General features: G+C 37.8%; 1 protein-coding gene across 1 annotated transcript in view; it reads right to left on the bottom strand.

Moving 5' to 3' along the window:
- The window catches only part of BICD1 (BICD cargo adaptor 1), a 251,571-nt gene that overhangs the window by 38,007 nt on the left and 192,785 nt on the right, over positions 1 to 20,779 (bottom strand). The window contains exons 4-5 of the mRNA XM_047866664.1: positions 14,203 to 14,628; positions 765 to 1,859 (exon numbers count right to left, since the gene is read on the bottom strand). Coding sequence (XP_047722620.1) covers positions 765 to 1,859; positions 14,203 to 14,628 — 1,521 coding nt within the window. The remainder of the gene's footprint in view (positions 1 to 764; positions 1,860 to 14,202; positions 14,629 to 20,779) is intronic.

Below are 20,779 nucleotides of genomic sequence, written 5' to 3'. Positions count from 1 at the left end.
TTATCAACACCCTTTATCAGCACCCTTCTCAAATGTATCTTTTAAGGTTTATGTTCCAGAGAAACTAAACAGAGGTTAAAAATATTTTCCCATCTATATTTCACAGCATTCTCACCCAGGTAAAGCTCAAGGGTGGAAAACAAATTCAGTCACAGAGAAGATCTAGGAATTAGTCAGGTAGGGTCATGTTGTAGCATTCCTGCTTATTCCAGAAGGACAAGATCTATGCTTAGGAAAAACTTTCCACAGCTTAAGCTAGGTGATGAATTAACATCGCAACTGAACCTAAATTTCAGATACGTGGTCACTGGCAGAGCTCGTAGACATTCTATATCTCTCTCTAGAGGGCTCCCCTCTGCTCGCTCTGGGGCTTGCCAGAGTGTCTCCCTGGTATATGCTGCCATGCCAGCCCATTCAACCCCCCTCCATCTCCTGTTTCCATACTCAGTGACTGCTGGACTCCAGCTAAGTACTGCCTGAATTGCCTTTCTACATCTGCAACTAGATCTTCCTCTTGGATCCTGCTTTAACTTCCTCTCCTCGACCTCCCCTAGAGGGGCATAGCTACTCTCCTGTATCATCTACTCACTCACTGAAAAATAATTATTACATTCTGATCTGGCACTGAGACGTAGTTTGATTTATTACTCTGCTGACCAGGAATCTGAACTCTCACCCTGATGATAACGGACACTAAAACCATTAAAGAATTAACTAGTTAAGAAAGCGTTGGCTAGCGTGTGTTGTCAGTAGAATGAGATCACCTGTTTGTTGGCTTTCAGTACTGCTCTCAGTGTGGCAATCTGCTCCCGTTTGGTGCTCAGCAGGGACTTGAGCTTGAGGATCTCTTCCATTAAGGCTTCCTTGTCTTTATCAATCATGGGGGCCAGCTCCCGTGCTGCTGCTCTTTGACGAGACAGTTGCAAGGACCGGTCCACAGCTTTCTGCAGATGTTTGATTTGGTCCCGGATTATGGCATTAAGGTTGTAGATATTCATTGGCTCTTTGCGGATGTCACTTGTATCCAATACTGGAGATGATGGTGGGGCAGTAATAACAGGAGAGATTGTGGGGGTCTTGGTTGGACTTGGTTCTTTGCTGGCCTCTGTGTTTTCTTTTGAAACTGGTTCAGATGAGGTCCTTGTTTCTACTGGGGATGACACACCCCGCCTGGCTAATCGTGGAGACAAAAGTCCCCTGGGATCATCAGGCCCTTTCAGGCTGCCACTACGAGTGACTCTGCTTTGCCTATAATAGTCCAGCATGACCCTGTTGGGGGTTTCGTTATTACACAGACATACATGGTGGTAAAGCTGGGCTAGCTCCTCACTAAATGTCACCAGCTCATCCTGGGCTGTATTAAGGGTATTGTGATTTTCGTTGGCTATGCTGGTCATCTTTTGCAACTCCTTCTCCATGTGGGCCATCTTCTCTCCACTCTCCTTGGTGGTCTTTTCAAGACTTGTAACCTGCTCATCATACATTTGGATCTTACTCTCATACTTGGCTTTTTCATCAGTATAGTTTTCTACAGATTTATTATATTTCTCCTTTAAGGCCTTAATTTCAGCTTTCAAATCAATCACCTCAGTTACTGCCACCCTATACTTGCATTCAAGGATCTCTAAGCCATTGATGTCCACCTCATAGTCATGGGCCTCCTCCGCTGAGTCCCGGCCCTTCTCCCCATCCAGCTCAGCCTTGAGTTCTTTGCTGCTCTGTAGGCCTCTCATGGCATTAACGTGTTCTGTTAGCCGGTGCACCCGTTCGTGCTGCTCTGTCAGCGCCCCCTTCGTGTGTTCCAGCTGCGTCTGTGACTCCTGGAGATTGGCCAGAAGAATGGCCTTTTCCCGCTCTACCTGTGATGGCAAAAAAAAAGTGTCTGAATGATTTCAGTGCAATGCCAATGACGCACTTGATCCATTCACAGTCAGGCATGTATACATTTAAAATAACTGTAGAAGAGCCAATGTCCCCATTATTGCAAATTAAATTGGAGTGTGTTTTCTTATTTCAGCAGTTCTGGTAAGTCAATCAGTCTAAAAGTACATCATTTTAAAAGAATTATGCTATGCATATTTACTCATCCAAATTCTCATGCATTATACACATACACTCATGAAACCTGAATGTTATCCAAACAATCTTATTTTTATCTTAACATCTTGCAGAAAACACAACATGACTTCAAGAGATGGTACTTAGCACTGTCTTTATTTTCAGAGCCTTGGAGAATATATGCTCCTTAGTTCATGTGGGATAAGTGACTGTCTCAAGGTGCCTATGAATCATCCTTTCCTTCTGAGAGCTCAACCAAAAATCAGATTTAACACCTAAGGCTTTAACTTACTAAATAATGCTGGGAGCACTAACCATCCCCTTAAAATAAAAAAATAATCATTTGATCTCCAAAACAGACATGCTCAAAATTTGATAGATTTTAATATAAAAACACAGAGTTTTAGGGGTAAAAGAACAATTTATAAACCATTTCAATTCCTTCAGTCCAAACAGGAATTTTAAAAATTAGCAATATATTTGATTAACATGACAGTTTTGTTATTACATAGGTAGTATTATTGTATATTAAAAAAATTCTAATCTCAATGTAAAATACTGTCTCATTAAACATAAGTTTATAAAAAGGCACCCAAGTGGCTCAATTGGTTAAGCATCCAACTTGTGCTCAGGTCATGATCTCACAGTTTGTGAGTTCAAGCCCCACGTTGGGCTTTGTGCTGACAGCTTGGGGCCTGGAGCCTGCTTTGGATTCTGTGTCTCCCTCTCTTTCTGCCCCTCCCCCACTCGTGCACTGTCTCTTTGTCTCCCTCTGTCTCAAAAATAAATAAACGTTAATTTTTTTTAAAAAAGCATAAGTTTATAAGAAATTATAATAGGAGAATTTTTTAAGTTTATTTATTTGTTTTGAGAGGGGTGGAGTGGCAGAGAACGAGGGAGAGAGAATCTGAAGCAGGCTCCATACTGTCAGCACAGCACAATGTGGGGTTCGAACTCCAAAAACCTGAGCTGAGACCAAGAGGCAGATGCTTAGCCAACTGAGCCACCAAGCACCCCTATAATAGGAGAATTTTAAAAAGCATTTCCTGGGGGTGCCTCAGTGGCTCAGTCAATTAAGCATCTAACCCTTGCTTTCAGCTCAGGTCATGATCTCACGGTTTGTGGGTTCAAGCCGTACATCAGGCTCTGTGCTGAGCATGGAGCCTGATTTGGATTCTCTCTCTCCCTCTGTCTCTGCCCCTCCCCCTGCTCTCTTTCTCTCTCAAAACAAATAAATATTAAAAGTATATAGGGCACCTGGGTGGCTCAGTCGGTTGAGCACCTGACTTCAGCTCAGGTCATGATCTCATGGTTTGTGAGTTCAAGTCCCATGTTGGGCTCTGTGCTGACAGCTCAGAACCTGGAGCCTCCTTTGGATTCTGTGTCTCCCTCTCTCTCTCTCTATCCCCCCCCTCATGCGTCGTGTCTCTCTGTGTCTCTCAAACATGAATAAACACTAAAAAATTAAAAAACAAAAAGTATATATATATATATATATTTAAATACATAGTTGTGTTAAATATATATATTTAAAAGAACATTTTCTTCCCTCAATTCAGGTAATCATTATGAATTAAAAGTTTTTATGTGATTATGACATAAATGTGTTTTTAATAAGCAAATATTGATATTGTTAATATTTGATATTATACTAATATATAACATAATAATATAACACATAATATAATATATTCTATAAATACAGTATCAATATATTGATATTACTAATATATTGATATTATTATTTAAATATTTAAATATTATTTAAAGATAACAGCTTGATGTTGAATGTTTTTATAACTAAAGTAATTTATCAATTTGAACTTTAAAATTTTCCTGAATCATACATTATATCCCTCCAAACTTCTAAATTCCTAGGGGTTAAATAAAATTATTATTATAATAACATGATAATATCAATTATTAAACTATAATTAATATTATATCAGCATATTATTTTAGGAGATCCATAGCTATCTATAAATTTGTAATACAGTAGAGTAATATTTTTATGATTCTTTGTGATACTTGATATCCTTCATATTATTATCATATATAGAGAGTCTTCACTTAAGGTTCTAATATGTATTAATTTCAGTGACCATCGTTAGTTAAAACACCAGTCCCCCAAAACACAGTTTGAATTTTGATGACTGGTACATTAACTGTGAACAATGTGTAAGGTATAAACTTTGCTGCTTCAATATACAAAATCATTACATAATAACATCATGACCAGTGAACAATTACATTACTTCTTCCAAAGTCTTTCAGTGATTGGTCACTGCATATCTGTTATTCAGTTCATTCACAGACAGCAAAGTGTAGTTGTGTTGTCTCACCATCTTCCAGTGATAAACCCACATGATGTTTCACAAAAATAGTCCAAAGAGGGCATTGGGAAAGAAAGAAAGAAAGAAAGAAAGAAAGAGGAGAAAGGAAAGAGAAGAAAGGAAAAGAAAAGAAGGGAGGGAGGGAGAGAGATGGAAAGAAAGAAAAGAAAGGAAGAAAGGGAGGGAGGGAAAGTGAAAAAACAAAAAGAAAAGGAAGGAGGGAATGAACAAGCAGCAGAGAAACAAAGAGAGACACATTGGAAGTGAAATCTGAATTAAACATAAATGGAGTTACAGGAGAAACGGTTGAATTTGCGAATATTGACCCTGATGCCATTTCAAGGAATTTAGATATGCAGCCAAGGCAATTTGGTGATAGAGAGGTATCGATATAAATCAAAAGAACAGTTGTTACAGAAAGGATTAAAAGGTTCTAGAGAAAATGACATGGGTACACTAAAGGCACTCTCAGAGATATTTTCAGACACTGAAAGTACAAAGGATAGAATGTTGAAAGCTGATCCAAACTTATGAGTATGACAATTTAACAAGGCATAGAAAAGATTCTTGTTCCGATAATAAATTATGTGATGAGAGGGTGGCAAGATCAAACTATTCTTGATAAGTGTTTGGTGGGGAGGAGGCACAGTTCAAATTTCTGTTTCAAAAGCTTTGATATCTTTAATATTCTATAAAACATAAATTTAATTTCCCTAGTTTATTCTGGGGAGGGTTAAATTTTTATCTCAAAGATAAGTTTTTTACAAGGAAAACTTTAAATATATTTCTCATTTTTGGATTACAGTGTACTAAGTAGTTTTACTATTTTTTCAATTCTTTACATATTTATAGCCAACAATAAGGGAGTTTTGAATGTTCTGATAAAAAAAATTTTTAAAGATCACAAAACAAAGAGCACCTGGCTGGCTCAGTTGGTAGAGCATGCGACTCTTGATCTTGGAGTCATGAGTTCAAGCCCCACATTGAGCATAGACCTTACTTCAAAACAAAAAAGAGAGAGAGAAATAAAAAAGATCATAGTACAATTGAATTTTCTCCATTAATTGTGAGTTTGTTTTGCATGGTTTCAGTTTACACAATCATTTATGACCCATCAATATCATGCAAAACGAGGACTGCCTGTATAGTACACTCATCGCTTCTCGGCCTTTTGGCTAAGATCAAATGTATAGTACAGTCATGAAATTAGAATTAAAAATATAGTTATGTTATCTTATTATTAGAGCCTTCTAAGTCATAGCTTTGATTTTATGACATAGTGCTTGCCCATATCTGGAACACAATCCACAAGGTACATATTATGGCTATAGAAACCAAAATATTCCAAAAGAATAGTATTACAGGTTAAAAAAAAAACCCAACTAGGCTGTAGTATCAGAGAATTCGACTCTAATCTTGGCACCAGCATTTACCTAACTCTATGACTCTGGGCAAGTTTCTTAACTTACAAAAGGATGATTGAGTAAGACAGTGAATTTAATGCTCCAGGTATTCTAATGTTAGCCATTGTTAACACTTGGGTAACTGGTCATTCCCATGACCAAAATATTTCTACACGGCAAACGCCTTTGTTTCACAGATTTGTATCTGTATTTGCAAAAGCAACTATTTCATTTCAAAGTCAAGACATATTTCAATACAAATCCTCCTGGTTGGGTTTCATTAGATATAACAAACTATATCACCATAGCCAAAGATGAATGGACTTATCCAGACTATTGGGCAATAATTTTAAATGAAAAAATGCAGGTAATTATGTAATGTACTTGATGAAAAGCCAAGTCAGTTGAATTTTTGATAAGGGAGACAGAAAATCTTCTAAATATTCTATTACTGATATTGTAGACAGTATCAATGAAAATGTATTATTTTAGGAATTTTTTTCTCTTGAAAACTAAGTGTATTTACTCTGAAAAACCTAAACATCATTTGATTAGTATATATGATTACAACAGACAAAGCTGTTTCCAAAAAGCCTTTGAATAAAATAAAAATTGGACCAGAACAAAAGGCACTAAATATGTCTCAACCTTGTTTTTAGAGGAAACAGTGTTATAATAAATGAGGTAATACCATTAGGAGAATTTCAATCTGTACTCTGCCAATTCTGATTTACAAATAACATTTTCTAAGGCTACAAGGTAAATCTGTCAGGTTCTTCATGATAGTCTCTCCAGAAAATATCAAATAGGACATTATCTCTTTCATGTCTGTATTTTCCACATACAGTATTAATTATCACACTCAGTATATTTCTGGTGGAATCACTTGAACAGAGAATGATATCAAAATTTACACGCACGCGCGCGCGCGCGCACACACACACACACACACACACACACACATTTTTTTCCAGACAGTTATGGTTGGTTTGTTCCCCCTCCAATGAATAACTAAATTGTGGATAATTTTATACAACTTCAGCATGATATTTTCGCTTAGCTATTGAGGTTTAGAGTACCTTAAATTATATTTGGATTTCAGAAGCAGTGCACAAACTAAGATGTGTAAAGCACTTCAAAGATTAAAATTACTATTCATTTTAAGGGTACTATTTTAATCTCTATTGGTGAAGAACTTATCTAAGGGAGACTTGCTCTATTAATTAGCATCTTCCATAGTGACTAAAATCTTCATCTTCTACAATCTTCATCTTCTATCTGGAACTGAGTATTTTATTTTTTATGGTAGGGCGGGTTGTTTTGCCAGAAAACTTGAATGCAGAATTTGTGAACTCTTTAATCCAGTTTTAGTATACAATATATGTTAACTATTATTATTATTGTCATTATGTCCCATAAAAATTTTTTTAAGTAATCTCTACCACCAATGTGGGACTCAAACCCATGACCCTGAGATCAAGAGTTGCATCCTTTACTGACTGATGGAGCCACGTGTCCCTCCCATAGAAATTTTTTAATTTCACTGTATCTTTATCTTTTAAATGAACACATTTATATGTATTGAGTACTGATAGCTCTTTTGTGGAAGAACAAAAGAAAAGATAGTCAGAATTTGCACATTCAAAGGACTTTTATAGGAAAAGAAATCAAAGCTGCTTTATATGCCATTAATTTTCTTTCTTTCTTTCTTTCTTTCTTTCTTTCTTTCTTTCTTTCTTTCCTTCTTTTCTTCCTTCTTGAGAGACAGAGAGAGAGAGAGAGAGAACGTGTGAGCAGGGGAAGGGCAGAGAGAGAGGGGGACACAGAATCCAAAGCAGGCTCCAAGCACCAAGCTGTCAGCACAGAGTCTAACACAAAGCTTGAACCCACAAACTGTGATATCAGGACCTGAGCCGAAGTTGGATGCTTAACAGACTGAGCCACCCAGGTACCCTTATATGCTATTCATTTTCATAAAGTCTTTATCCTGGTCAACTGACTCTCAATTTGAATGGATAGTGTGATTCTTGTAATGGTATACCTAGGACTGACATACACAAATAGAAATCAGAAATAAATAATTTATTCTTCTCTGCTTGAAGTAAAACTATTCTGGCAATGCATATCTGTTCCCTGACAAACAAGAACTATGAAAAAGATCAATCTAGTGAAATATCAACTGGTGGAACAGAGTTGCCAAAGGACCGCAATTCCACTCCTAAGCATATACTGAAGAGAATAAAACATATGTGCACACAAAAACTTGTACATAAATGTTCATGCCATTATTCATAACAGTCAAAAAGTGGAAACAATTCAAATGTTCATCACTGGTAAATGGATAAATAGAATGCGGTATATCCAAATAATGGAATATTACTTGCCAAGAAAAGAGAATGAAATACTAATATATGTTGTAACATACATGAACCTCAAACATGTTATGCTAAATGGAAAAGCCAGTCATAAGGTGCCTGGGTGGCTCAGTCTGTTGAGGGTTCAACTTCAGTTCAGGTCATGATCTCATGGTTTGTGAGTTTGAGCCCAGCATTGGGCTCTGTTGTCAGCATGGAGCCCACTTCAGATCCTCTGTCCCCCCCCTTCCTGCACCTCCCCTGCTCATGCTCTCTCTCTAAAATAAATAAACATTGAAAAAGAAAAAAGAAAAACTCAGTCATGAAAGGCCACCTGTTGTATGATTCCAAGCACATCAAATGTCTAGAATAGACAAATCTATAAAGACAGAAAGTAGATTAGTGGTTGCTCAGGGCTGGAGTGGTTAATGAGTACATGGTTTATTTTTGGTGTGATGAAAATACTCTAAAATTGACCGTGGTGATGGTTGCACAACTCTGTAAATACACTAAAAAACAATGAATTATACCCTTTAGCTGGGTGGATGTATTTTACGTGAATTATATCTCCAGAAAATTCTTAAAAAATGACATAGACTCCCTTGCTGTTGTGATAATAGATGCCCTTTTATGTTTTGATATATGGCAGGAAAAGTAAGGCTTCTGAGAAATTCATTTGCTTATAAAGCTTATATTAAAGGTAATCTTTAATTATAAAGTCTGTAATCATTTAATGAGTTGTCAACTTTGTCCTAGGAAACTGTATATGTCACTTTAAGTTTTAAAAAACACAGAGCATCTTCTTATAATTAATTTCTCCCCATAAATATTCTGTAAGTCTTTTTAAGCACATATAATATTTGACTTGATTTGATTTTGGTGACAAAAACATCTGTGCTTCAGTTTCCCTACCTGTAAAATGAAGATAATAATACTATCTACCCCATACAGTTGTTGCAAACACCAACCAATTAATCAAATATATATAAACTGCTCTGAACTCTTATGGGACATATAGCAAATTGACCACTTACCATCATTATAGGAAAAACTAAAATTGTTTTTAATAGAGTGGATCTAAATATAATATGAATCTTTATTCTTTCACAACCATGAGGATACAACAAAATATCAGTTTCAGTTTCATAGAAACATTGTTGTTTTGTCACATTAAATGTAAAATATAGCTAGTGTGATACTGAAAGAAAAAAATCCAAAAATTTTCCCCTTAGTTTGACCAAGGAGAAAACTCTCTGCAATGTGACGTTAGACAGAGGCTATTTATTGAAGGCAGAAATATTAGCATAAGCATAGAGACTCCTTTAAATAGATTAAGAAATTTAGTTTCCTCAGACAGGATCTACTTATTTTCATTCTAATAAAACTAATTAAGTTACCTGACCAGCACTGGAAAATATCAATTACAGTTGGCCCTTGAACAACGCAGTACTGTTTGATTGGAAGCCTTACCAATAACATAAAGTCAATTAATACATATTTTATATGTTATTTGTGTTATACACTAGTTTTTTTTATAATAAAGTAAGCTAGAGAAAAAAAGTTATTAAGAAAATCATAAGGAAGGGACACCTTTACAGTACTGTACTGTATTTACAAAAAAAAATCTGTGTGTAAGTGGAACCATGCAATTCAAACCATGTTGTTCAAGGGTAAGCTGTTTAATCTGTTTTAAATAACCGAGTCTTGAGGGCAATACAACTGTCAGAGACACTATTTCAATTGCAGTTGTCCTAGATTTTCATATTAATTATTGCCATTTCCCAGCAGATGGCAGTATGACCTCTTTAGAAATGGACCTATTTTTTTTTTTTTTTTCCCTAATTCTAACTAACAAAGGCCTAGAGACTTCTGATGGGGCTAATTTATTACCTTCCCTTTATAGATGCATCTCAGAGAAGTAAAGCAACTCACCCATCATTCCTGATACCCAAGGCAAAAACAGATTTTTTTTCTTTTCAGAACCAAGGCAAATAAATACCCATAGATGGGAAAACATAATTAACATGCATAGATGGAAACTTGTAAGATAAGAATAGGCCAATAGGCTTTGACCTGGGTATGCTGTTTACAAAAGGTTTCTTTAATTCTCAGGAAGAATAATTTAAAAGCTGCATATTCCCTGGTACAGGGTGTTAGATCCCTGCTTGTGCCTCTCTATGTCTCCACAAACTGACAACATTAACTAAGCACAGGTGTTCAATTTGAAGGTGCAAAACTTTCTCTCAGATGCGGTACTTTGGACCCTGGCCAAAAGAAATCCTAAGACACAAGTGAACTATGAAAATACAAGCTGGGATATCCAAAGTATTCTGATGTTAGAAGCTGAGGTACACAAGACTGAGAACTGCCTGAACAGTATGGCAGCTGTAATGCCCCACGACAGCCATAATTTCAAAATCTCAAGTGGCTTTAAATAAAAGTTGTATCATAACTCAATGGGTAGTGATATTCAGACAGCCCTAGACTCCTCAAGCAGCAAAATTGCACCTGCCTGATGAGAGGCCTTCTCTGGTCCTCATTTTCTCCTCTTAGAGTGAACAGTCACATGTTTCACTACAAAAATGTTAATAGTGGGACGCCTGGGTGGCTCAGTCAGTTAAGAGTCCCACTTCGGCTCAGGTCATGATCTCACGTTCCCTGAGTTGGAGCCCCACGTCAAGCTCTGTGCTGACAGCTCGGACCCTGGAGCCTGCTTCCGATTCTGTGTCTCCCTCTCTCTGACCCTCCCCTGTTCATGCTGTCTCTCACTGTCTCAAAAATAAATAAACATAAAAAAAAATGTTAATAGTATTTGATCATTCACTGCTGCACCTGATCTCATTAGGGATGTCGTAAAATATATAGTATATGCTGTATATTACCTTTCTACATTCTGAACATTTCATTCAACACATTTGGCTCCAAGCATTTCAGATAGTCACACGTAAAGTACATCTGATTGCTTGTTCCTTGGGATGTCCAGACAGTGGTGCTGACATACAGGATATGCTGCAAGGTGCATTAAGAGTACTGCTGTGTATCAGAACTGTCATATTATTTTCAAGCCTCATTAACATCAAAGACAACTGCAATTACTTTTTGGTAATGTATCCTGTAATGTTTTTATAATTTGCTTATTTATACAAATTAAACCCAAGGGGGATGCACAGCTAAGGAAAACCTATCAGATTATAAATTATGCATGAAAAGATACATTCCGCTATACTTGTACTCAACAGTTTGAACGAAATATATTCTTAGAAAAAGTTAATGCGCTTTTTTTAAAATTGTTTTTACCATTTTATTTATTTTTGAGACAGGGAGAGACAGAGCATGAACAGGGGTGGGTCAGAGAGAGGGAGACACAGAATCTGAAACAGGCTCCAGACTCTGAGCGGTCAGCAAAGAGCCCGACGCGGGGCTCGAACTCACGGACCGCGAGATCATGACCTGAGCCGAAGTCGGCCGCTTAACTGACTGAGCCACCCAGGCGCCCCAGTTAATGCGCTTTTTAAAAAATGTTGCTTACCAAAAGATGGTGATTTTGTCTAAACCATAATTAGATGTTAGTGTTGCTGCTGTGAGACTGGAAGCTGTAAGTCCCCCATTCCTGTGTTGAGCCTGGTCTCCACAACTAAATGCAGTGCTAACTTTGGAACATAAGGCCGTGCCTGTGCCTCTTCATATCTTGACAAACTGTCAACATTAATTAAACCCCAGTACACTGTTGTCTGCTGTACTGAGGGAAGGTTTACCCGGCCAAGTCTTTCTCTCCCTAACTTTCTGCTAAATGAACATCCCTTTTCAGACCTCACGCTGACACTTTACTGTTACCTTCCTGTATTCTTACCAGTGAGCACATTAGTCCCTTCTGAGATGACTCTCCCAGAGCCAACTGTCCAACAGTAAGTTAATAATACTAATAAAAGCTAAAGAGAGTGCTCCAGGCAGTATGGAGTTGAAGTAGTCATAACAGTTCACAATTATTGAGCGTTTACGAGGCACTCTACACACATTAACTCATAAACCATGCCACTCTAATGGAGAAGGTAGTCTGTATCCCCATTTTATGGGAGAGTAAAGTGCTGTCTTTCTATAGGAGGATTCTCAACTGGCAGTTGACCCTTGGAACATTTGAAACGGGTGGGGCATTTCATCATCACGTTGCCTGAGGAGATGTAACTGGCACTTAATGGGTTGGGACCAGAGACACTAAACCTCTGGTAGCTCACCAGTCACAGACAAGGAGGAATCATCCCACCCCAATGCAAATGACATTCCAACCCGGAATCGCTCCCTTGCTGAGAACTTGTCTCCACCATTCTTTTTGTTACACGACTCATTTCTTTCAGAATTTTCTATTATTTCAGACGACCTACAGGATTAAATGGAAGAGCAGCCCTGAGTTTGCAGCCCAAGGGCCGACCTAGTTGAAAACTGTTGTGCTGTTTTATGCAGAAAAGCACCTCTTCCTAATCTACACTGCCACCCTAATAAGAAGAAACAAAAGTCTTGGCATGCTAACTTTTTATCCTAAAGCCACCAACGTGATAGTTTAAGAAAAATTTTATATTAATTCTATTTAATTTGGGGGCATGAATTCTTATATTATCTGTCACATACAAATTTAAAATATGTTTGCTATCAATCTAGTTGTATTAGTGTGAACTGAGCAAAAAGACATAAAAAAATATTACCTACACAGAACTGAACTTTGCAGTCAGATAAAAGTCTATATACATTCATTTTCTTCCAATGGCCATGCCCTCTTGATTTCAGTTAAACATTGTGAAAACGAATTCTTTGCTAGTAGCCAAGAGCACAGGGCAGGTAAAGTGCACAATGTGTTAACTCGTGATGTAATATTAACAATAAACCTATAAAATTAACTTCACTCCGTCTCCAGATCTTTATTTATTTTCACTAATTTCACTTTTTAGCCATCATTTCTGTAGAGGCAGAACATTATAAGCCCTGTTTACCATAGAAATAAATGACTGCACAGTCCTGATGGCCTCTAACCAGCTGTATGCAGAGAAACTTGGGGGGTGAGGGGGTGGGTAACAGACCAAAGAGTTAATCACCTGACAAGCCTGTTGAACCAGATTCCTGGTTCAGAAGATTTGCGTGGAGCCCAAGAATGTGTACTATAAAGAAGCCCTCAGATGATGGTGTTGGTGGCAGTGCTATGCTTCAGACGAGATTCCCATTAGCACTAGATTAAGGTATGGCAGGGAGGCAGTATCTAAACTAGAAAAGCCATCTCACAGTGAGATAAACTTAAAAGGCAGGACTCTTCACAAGATATTTGAATTTGAAGATGCTAAAAATTTAAGGCCTAGCTCATGTTGCAATAAGAACTCCTTGGTTTCAGATTTATACCTGCTCTGTATTTTGAATCATATGATATCCTAGCTAATTTATAGACTGAAAGTCCTTCATGTCTTTTAAAAGCTTCGGGGCGCCTGGGTGGCTCAGTCGGTTCAGCGACCGACTTCGTCTCAGGTCATGATCTCACGGTTTGTGAGTTCGAGCCCCGAGTCAGGCTCTGGGCTGACAGCTCAGAGTCTGGAGCCTGCTTCTGATTCTGTGTCTCGCTCTCTCTCTGCCCCTCCCCCACTCATGCTCTGTCTCTCTCTGTCTCAGAAATAAATAAACATTAAAAAAAATTAAAAAAAAAAAGCTTAAAGTATTCCTGCGAAGTGTATTGTTATTCTTTAACACTACAGTTGTTTGTGGTGGAAAAGTCAGATCACTCATGTATAAAGCTTTTGAATTCTTCTGTTAGAAATGCATCAAGAGGCTTCTCTCCCTTCACACCTGATCATAATCCACTTTGTGGCTCTAAGATATATTTCCTAAAGCCAGGCAAATGAGCGATTTCTTTTCAACACCTCTTCGGTTGTGTCTTTCTAAAATACTATACTTTCAAGGTTGCCAGGTGAAGAAGCAGTATGTCAAAAAATGAGCTAGAAATAAAATGTGAGAAGAAGATATCACAAAACAGGCTCCGTGCAGCCTGCAAGAAGTTCACAGTAACAGAAGAGATTTTACCTGCATAAGTTGCTGCTTTAACTTCTGTATTTCTGAAATGTTCAGCTCACTGAATAAGTCAGAAACGGGGTGTAGAGACTCTCCTTTCCTTAAAGTGGGAGTCCGATAGTCTCCATTGAGTTTCACAAGGGGCCCGTGGATATGCCCATTCATTTTGTCGTCATTGTTCGGTTCACCCGCATCCTCCGCAAACTTGAGTCCATCGACAGAGATGCTAAGATGGTTGTCATTGAGGGTGATATACTGGGAGAGCTCCTTCCGCAGGATGTTCTTTTGTTCCCTCTCGTTTTTTAAGGTCTCAAGGGCTTCTTCCAGCTGGTGCTCTGCAATCTCTTTCAACCGGATGGCATCTTCCAGCTGGCTGTTGAGCAGCACGGTTTCTTCCTCAAATCGCTTAATCTCATGCTTTAGGCCTTCGTATTCAACCTGAATTAGATATGACAAAGAAGATTCATAAAACTAAAATTTGGGTCTTACAACACTGCCATTAACCATTCTAGTAGACCTAATTATTTAAAAAATTAAAATGTTAGTTTCAGGCATACAATATAGCAAGTAGACTAATATAACACTGTACGTTAACTAAAAACAAAATAAAAGAAAGAAACTACGCAGTATAAATTGTTTCTCTACAAAATAAATCTCAAATCTCAGGACACAGTATATATACTCTTAAGGTAACACAGGACAGGTTCTTTGTATGTAAATTATATAATTTATAACATATTATTATTATATAACTTATATATGTAACATGATGTATAATCTATTTTTATGTTAAGTTATATATATAAATTCAATTCTTAGCAGAGATGAAAAAGGTGTCTGTTTTTATGATTTCTTTTTATAGGAGCCAATGGCCAAAAGGGGGCATTGTTTGCCTAAAAAAAAAAAAAAAACAGGAATTAAAAAAAAAAAAACAACAACATAGTTTATCAGAATATTTACAACCAAGAAAATATTTTATCATCACTATTATTTTGTTTTATTCAATTATTAATGATAAGGAAAGTTTTATATTCAGATAAATTAGCTAAAATATCACAATAAGAATTTAATCTCAAGAAAATATGTGTGAGGGTAAAACAAAACAAAGAACAATTTTATGTGCTTACAGATAGAATCTGAATAGCGGCACTGATTATCTAATAACAAATATATATATATATATATATATATATATATATATAGTTATCAATGTAATATTCTTTTGAATTAGAATCAAATAGCCTGCTTAAACACTCTCTGGGTCATGAATGCCCACAAGTGAAAGAGATCCCTACTCTAAATCGACATGCCACTTTGTTTGTTTTCTTTTGTTTTGAATTTAAATTTTAGTTAATGATGAAGTTTTTGGGGTTAAGGTGGGATCCAGAGCCTACGACCAAGAAAGAATTCTTGAGACGTCTTTGGTGCAAAAATGGTGACTTTATTAAAGCACGGGGACAGGACCCATGAGCAGGAAGAGCTGCCCCAGACCCTGTGAAGAGACTGGTCATATATTTGGGAGTTGGGGGAGATAAAGTCCAGAGGAAGGTTCCAAAGAGATTTTCATATGCTAAAGAAGACTCACAGGATACCGGAGGCCTAGCTATTGTCAAGCTAAGATAGTTTTTCCCTCTAGTAAATCATTAGCATTAAGACAGCAGGGAGTTCCTGGAGAAACATTTTACTCTGCCTGCCTCAAGCATTTGTCAGTGGGCTGCAGGTTATAAGGAAATTTAGTTCTACCTGCCATTTCCTTCCCACATCAGTTAACATACAGTGCAATATTGATTTCAGAGGTAGAATTCAGTGATCCTTCACTTACAACAGCCAGTGTTCATCACAAGTGCCCTCCTTAGTACCCATCACCCATCTAGCACATCTCTTACCCACCTCCCCACCATCAACCCTCAGTTTGTTCTCTATCTCTAATCTCTTGTGGTTCCCCTTTCACATGTCACTTTTTAATTTAATAACTCTTTTACCTCCACAGAGGTAATTTCCTCAGAAGGAGGAAATACTTGTTATGCACCTAGGCGTCCTCACAGTGATTCAATATTCTTCCATCATGTTCCAACAGAATTCTGCTCTTCAACAAGTGTTTGCTGAATAAATTATTGTGGAAGAAAAAATAAACTAGGAAGGTCATATAATAAAGTCATTATATTAGATACTAATATAAACTATGTGTTTAGCTTTACATTTATCTTAGTGTTTATATTAAACTTCCATTTTAAGAAATACTAAAAAAAATTAAAGGATGGGGATCTTTAATTCCACCCTCCAACCCCTGTTCTTCACATAATCTCAATGCAATGGCTTATCTCATAAAGGTTAGGATAACAATTTTTGTTACAGGTTTAGGTCAGATATAGGTTTGGCTGATGTAACAGAGACCTAAGTAAGAATGATTTAGTCTAGATAGAAGTTTGTTTCTCTGTCTCATGTAACACTATGGATGTAGTCAGTCAAGGGCCAATAGGACTCTCTGCTCCATCATAAGGTCATCCAGGAACCAGTCTTCTTCTGTCTTATTGCACTGTCTTCTACTCTGGCCCATATGATCTAAGGTAGTATGCCACCTTGATCATGTTTCAAGCAGTGGCTCAAAGTAAGGGGAACACCCCTTCCCTTTTTTTTTTTTAATATATTTTTTAACGTTTATTTATTTTTGAGACAGAGAGAGACAGAGCATGAACGGGGGAGGGTCAGAGAGAGGGAGACACAGAATCTGAAACAGGCTCCAGGCTCTGAGCGGTCAGCACAGAGCCCGACGCGGGGCTCGAACTCACCGACTGTGAGATCATGACCTGAGCCGAAGTCAGACGCTCAACCGACTGAGCCACCCAGGTGCCCCCTCACCCCTTCCCTTTAAGCACATGTCCCAAAAGGTGCTCATCACTTCTCATATACCATTGGGCAATACTAGTCATATGAAACTTATTTACAATGGAGGTGAAAGAATAAGAATATATCTTTCCTTTGGGCAGCCTTATGGTCAGTGAAAACTGGGTAATAACATTGGGAGAAAGGAATAATGGATAATGCTGGACAAACAGCACTCACCGTTATACAAGACCATTGGAACTTCACATGTCCATGACAGAATCATTCAAAAGACTCAAATCATGGAAATTGCTTGGGATAACAGAATCTGTGTCCTTATATCATGGTTTCTTCTAGGCCTGCTTATATACTATAAAGTTATCTTCCTCTTGACCTTCTCTTTTCCCTTTCCTGGACAACTCAGGATACCTATCATTTGCTAACCTTTCCTAGTATTTCAACCAATCCTCTGACTGCTCCCAAATTACATGATAGCTTTACATATGCAGACATGTCTCTAGTTTGCATTGTAGGCCTTTTATTCTGTAATCCTTGTTAAACTGATAGCTTACGCCAGGGACTGTCAAACATTACTGTGTCTTCTGGACAAAAGCTAGCCCACCACCTATTTTTACAAATAAAGTTTTATTAGAATACATTCAACCTATTTTGTCTATGGCCATTTTCATGCTACAACACCAGAGTGGAGTAGTTGGAAGAGATGCTGTTAGACATATATTAGGCCTGCAAAACCTAACATATTTACTGCCTGGCCCTTTATTGAAAAAGTTTACTGATTTCTGAGCTATACTTGAAGACACTGTAGATTTTTTTAGTTTATAATTCTTATTTAATTGATGGTATACTTCGTATAAGACTTGATCTCTTTGTCTCTGGTCAGCTTCACTCGCTTCTCACTCAAATACTCCTAATATTTACCCAGCTGTTTCATGTTTCTCTGCCTCAGCAAAGGACGTCATCTGGAAAACTCCTATTCATCTTTCCAGACCCATGTCAAAAATCTGATCCTAACTCCAAAGGCAAACAGATCCCTCTTTTCTGATGCCATTACCATTAAGGCCACATTACATGGTTAGAGGTCCAGCAAAGGAGAGGTACCAAGAAACAGGAATGAGAAGGCACTTAAAAAATTGATGTTTGATTTTTTAAAGATATCATCAAAGTAGTCACTATTAGAAAAATCAGTACTTTGGTACAATTTCTTTTAGCAACTTCACAGCTTAGTAACTTTCTTATTTTTAACTACAAGAGGGTTGGGGGTAAGTATCATAATCTTTTCAGAGTTTAGGAACTCTAAAAATCTTAATCTGGCCTGCCGGGGTCCAGCCCCAGTAGGTCCAGGGGTTCCCGAACGATGAATGGCGTCCGTGAGATGACAAATGGACACAGACAACAGCAGTGTGTTAGACTGGCCGCTTTATTGTGGCAAACGTGGCATCATATTTGTTAGCAATTTGTTTGTAGCGTGCGTCATCTATGTTTCTCGGCATTACCTAATTCTAAAAATGTTCCTTTGTGTAATCACCCATTAAGGAACTTTATGGTTATTTCTGTGTAACATTCCCTCCTGCCCTTTGCTTATTGATTAATTTCCTCATATTACTTTCATTATGTATCTACGTTTATTTATAGTTTATAAGGCATTTGCTTTGCTATTTTCATGAAAGGTCATCTAGCTCTCAACACCTCAAGTGGAACATTTACAGGGATGTGACTTCTTAATTGTTCCTTTGAACCATTTGCAGCATAAGGAACAAAAGTATTCGCTTTGGTCTGGGGTGCTGGGAGGGAGCCAAGAGGGCCCTGGGAACCCACGCTTATGTGCTCCCAGAGAGACAATGTATACCTAGGAACTAATGAACCATTCTATACCTTAACCCACCAGGTCCAGCTATGCTCTGGAATGCCTCCTGGGGGCCAAGTGGGCCTAGGGGTTGGAGTAACTTGTATCCATAGATACATTCCTTTGTTGCGGGAGTGGGGGTTTCTAATCCATTTGCCCCCCTCCTTGGCTGGGAAATATAGGGGGCTATCCTTCCTTTAGGTAGGGGATGGGCAGGCGGGGGTGGCACCGGCTGGATATAAGGTTTCATTATCCATCTTCGGATTCTCATGGTTTTTCCCAGTTTTCCTGGGGGTCATCCCCAGAAAATGTTCCCAAGTTTGCCCCCCATGGGTTTATTTTGAATCATCAGTGCCAACTGGACCATGGGGATGACCAAGATGAGTAACAGGAGGGATACCAGTAGCTTCCCATTCAGAGGGTCACTGTGCGTTGCCCTTCCGCCAACCACCTGGGCTGTGCCATCAGGAAGGCTGGATGGATCGGCTCCCGGCACTGGCCCTGTATTGCCAAATCTAACACATAGCTTTAATATGCAATTATGTGGATGGCTATGAGTTTATTATTGCCTTCCCTACTGGGACTATACATTCTTTAAGCCAGTGACCATATCTTTTGTCCTTAAAAAAGTACATGACCTCACTGAAAGATACTCCTGAAACACTGGTTAAATGAAATAAAACTGAATTGAATACATTCCCTAGGTCTCTTATGATATTATTTCTTGATATAGAAATATATCCCTGGAGGAAATGTTCTTCATAATAGAAGTATGATTGAATTATTAATTTTAAACAGGGTTTCAAAGGCTAGATAACCAATATTGAGTGCTTTAGCTTAGCATGTGAGATATTAGGGACAGAGAACTTATTATTTCCGCCCGCCCTCCCCCCCCCCCCCCCACCTGTACATCTCTAGAAATTGAAGCTAACATAATTCCCTGCCCTGTAGGTAATACTGGGACCAGGCAAATTTTTCTGTTAACTCTGTGTTAACCAATACTGAGATGAGGGATAAAAAACTTGGCTGCTTGTGGGAAATACTTGCTCCTAAAAGATGAGACCCACACATCAGGACCCTTGCTTTGTTGTGCCTCCTAACTGACAGCCATTATGTCATAGACTCAATCTATCCCAACCAGCTCCCCACCATGCAAAACCCAGTCCAGAGCCTAAAATCCTATGAACACCCTTTCCCTAAACCTCCCATTTTAGACATTACTGAGGCTCTGTCGAGGTGGGTGGTCTCTTACTGGGAGAGGTCTAATAAATAGCTCTGCTTCATCAGTGGGTTTTTCTGGTAGGAAATTGACAGTTCACTTGACCTCTCTTCATGGCTCCTATACTTCTTTCAGATATTTTATTTTTAAAAAATATCGAGGTATAAATAATAAATATTTATATTTATAAGACTGGACCTGATTTTATTTTGTACACGGAACCAAACCAGCACACAGAGCAAAGTAGCTAAAGTTTTCAAAGTCGACTCTCTGGTGTTCCCATATATTTCATATTTATAAAATAAATAAAACAATAAAATGTGGTTTGGTTAATTATAATTATCTGAAATTATAATTTCCTTTCTAAGCTGAAAAGAATGAATATAAGAGAAAGAAAGAAACAATTTACTCATTCTTTTAACAGATGTCTATTCAATGCCTTCTATGGGTCAGGCTCTGTACTAAGTGCCATATAATTGTTGAGGGGGATAGAAAATAAACAAAGTAATATATAGGAACTATATAGAGAATAAGAAGTGCTATTTAAACCAGAGTTATTTAGAAAATAATAAATAGTTAAAAGAGAAATAGAACCTCAGGAAGAAAAAGAATCTTCTAGTTCTCTGAACTAAGCATTTTACAATGCTACTAGCTTACCTATTCAGAGAAATGTCAATACCCAG

Source organism: Prionailurus viverrinus, chromosome B4 (assembly GCF_022837055.1).
Source record: "Prionailurus viverrinus isolate Anna chromosome B4, UM_Priviv_1.0, whole genome shotgun sequence".
Taxonomy (NCBI): Eukaryota; Metazoa; Chordata; class Mammalia; order Carnivora; family Felidae; genus Prionailurus; species Prionailurus viverrinus.
Note: the sequence above shows the minus strand (reverse complement) of the source record. Positions and strands in the feature narration are given on the sequence as shown.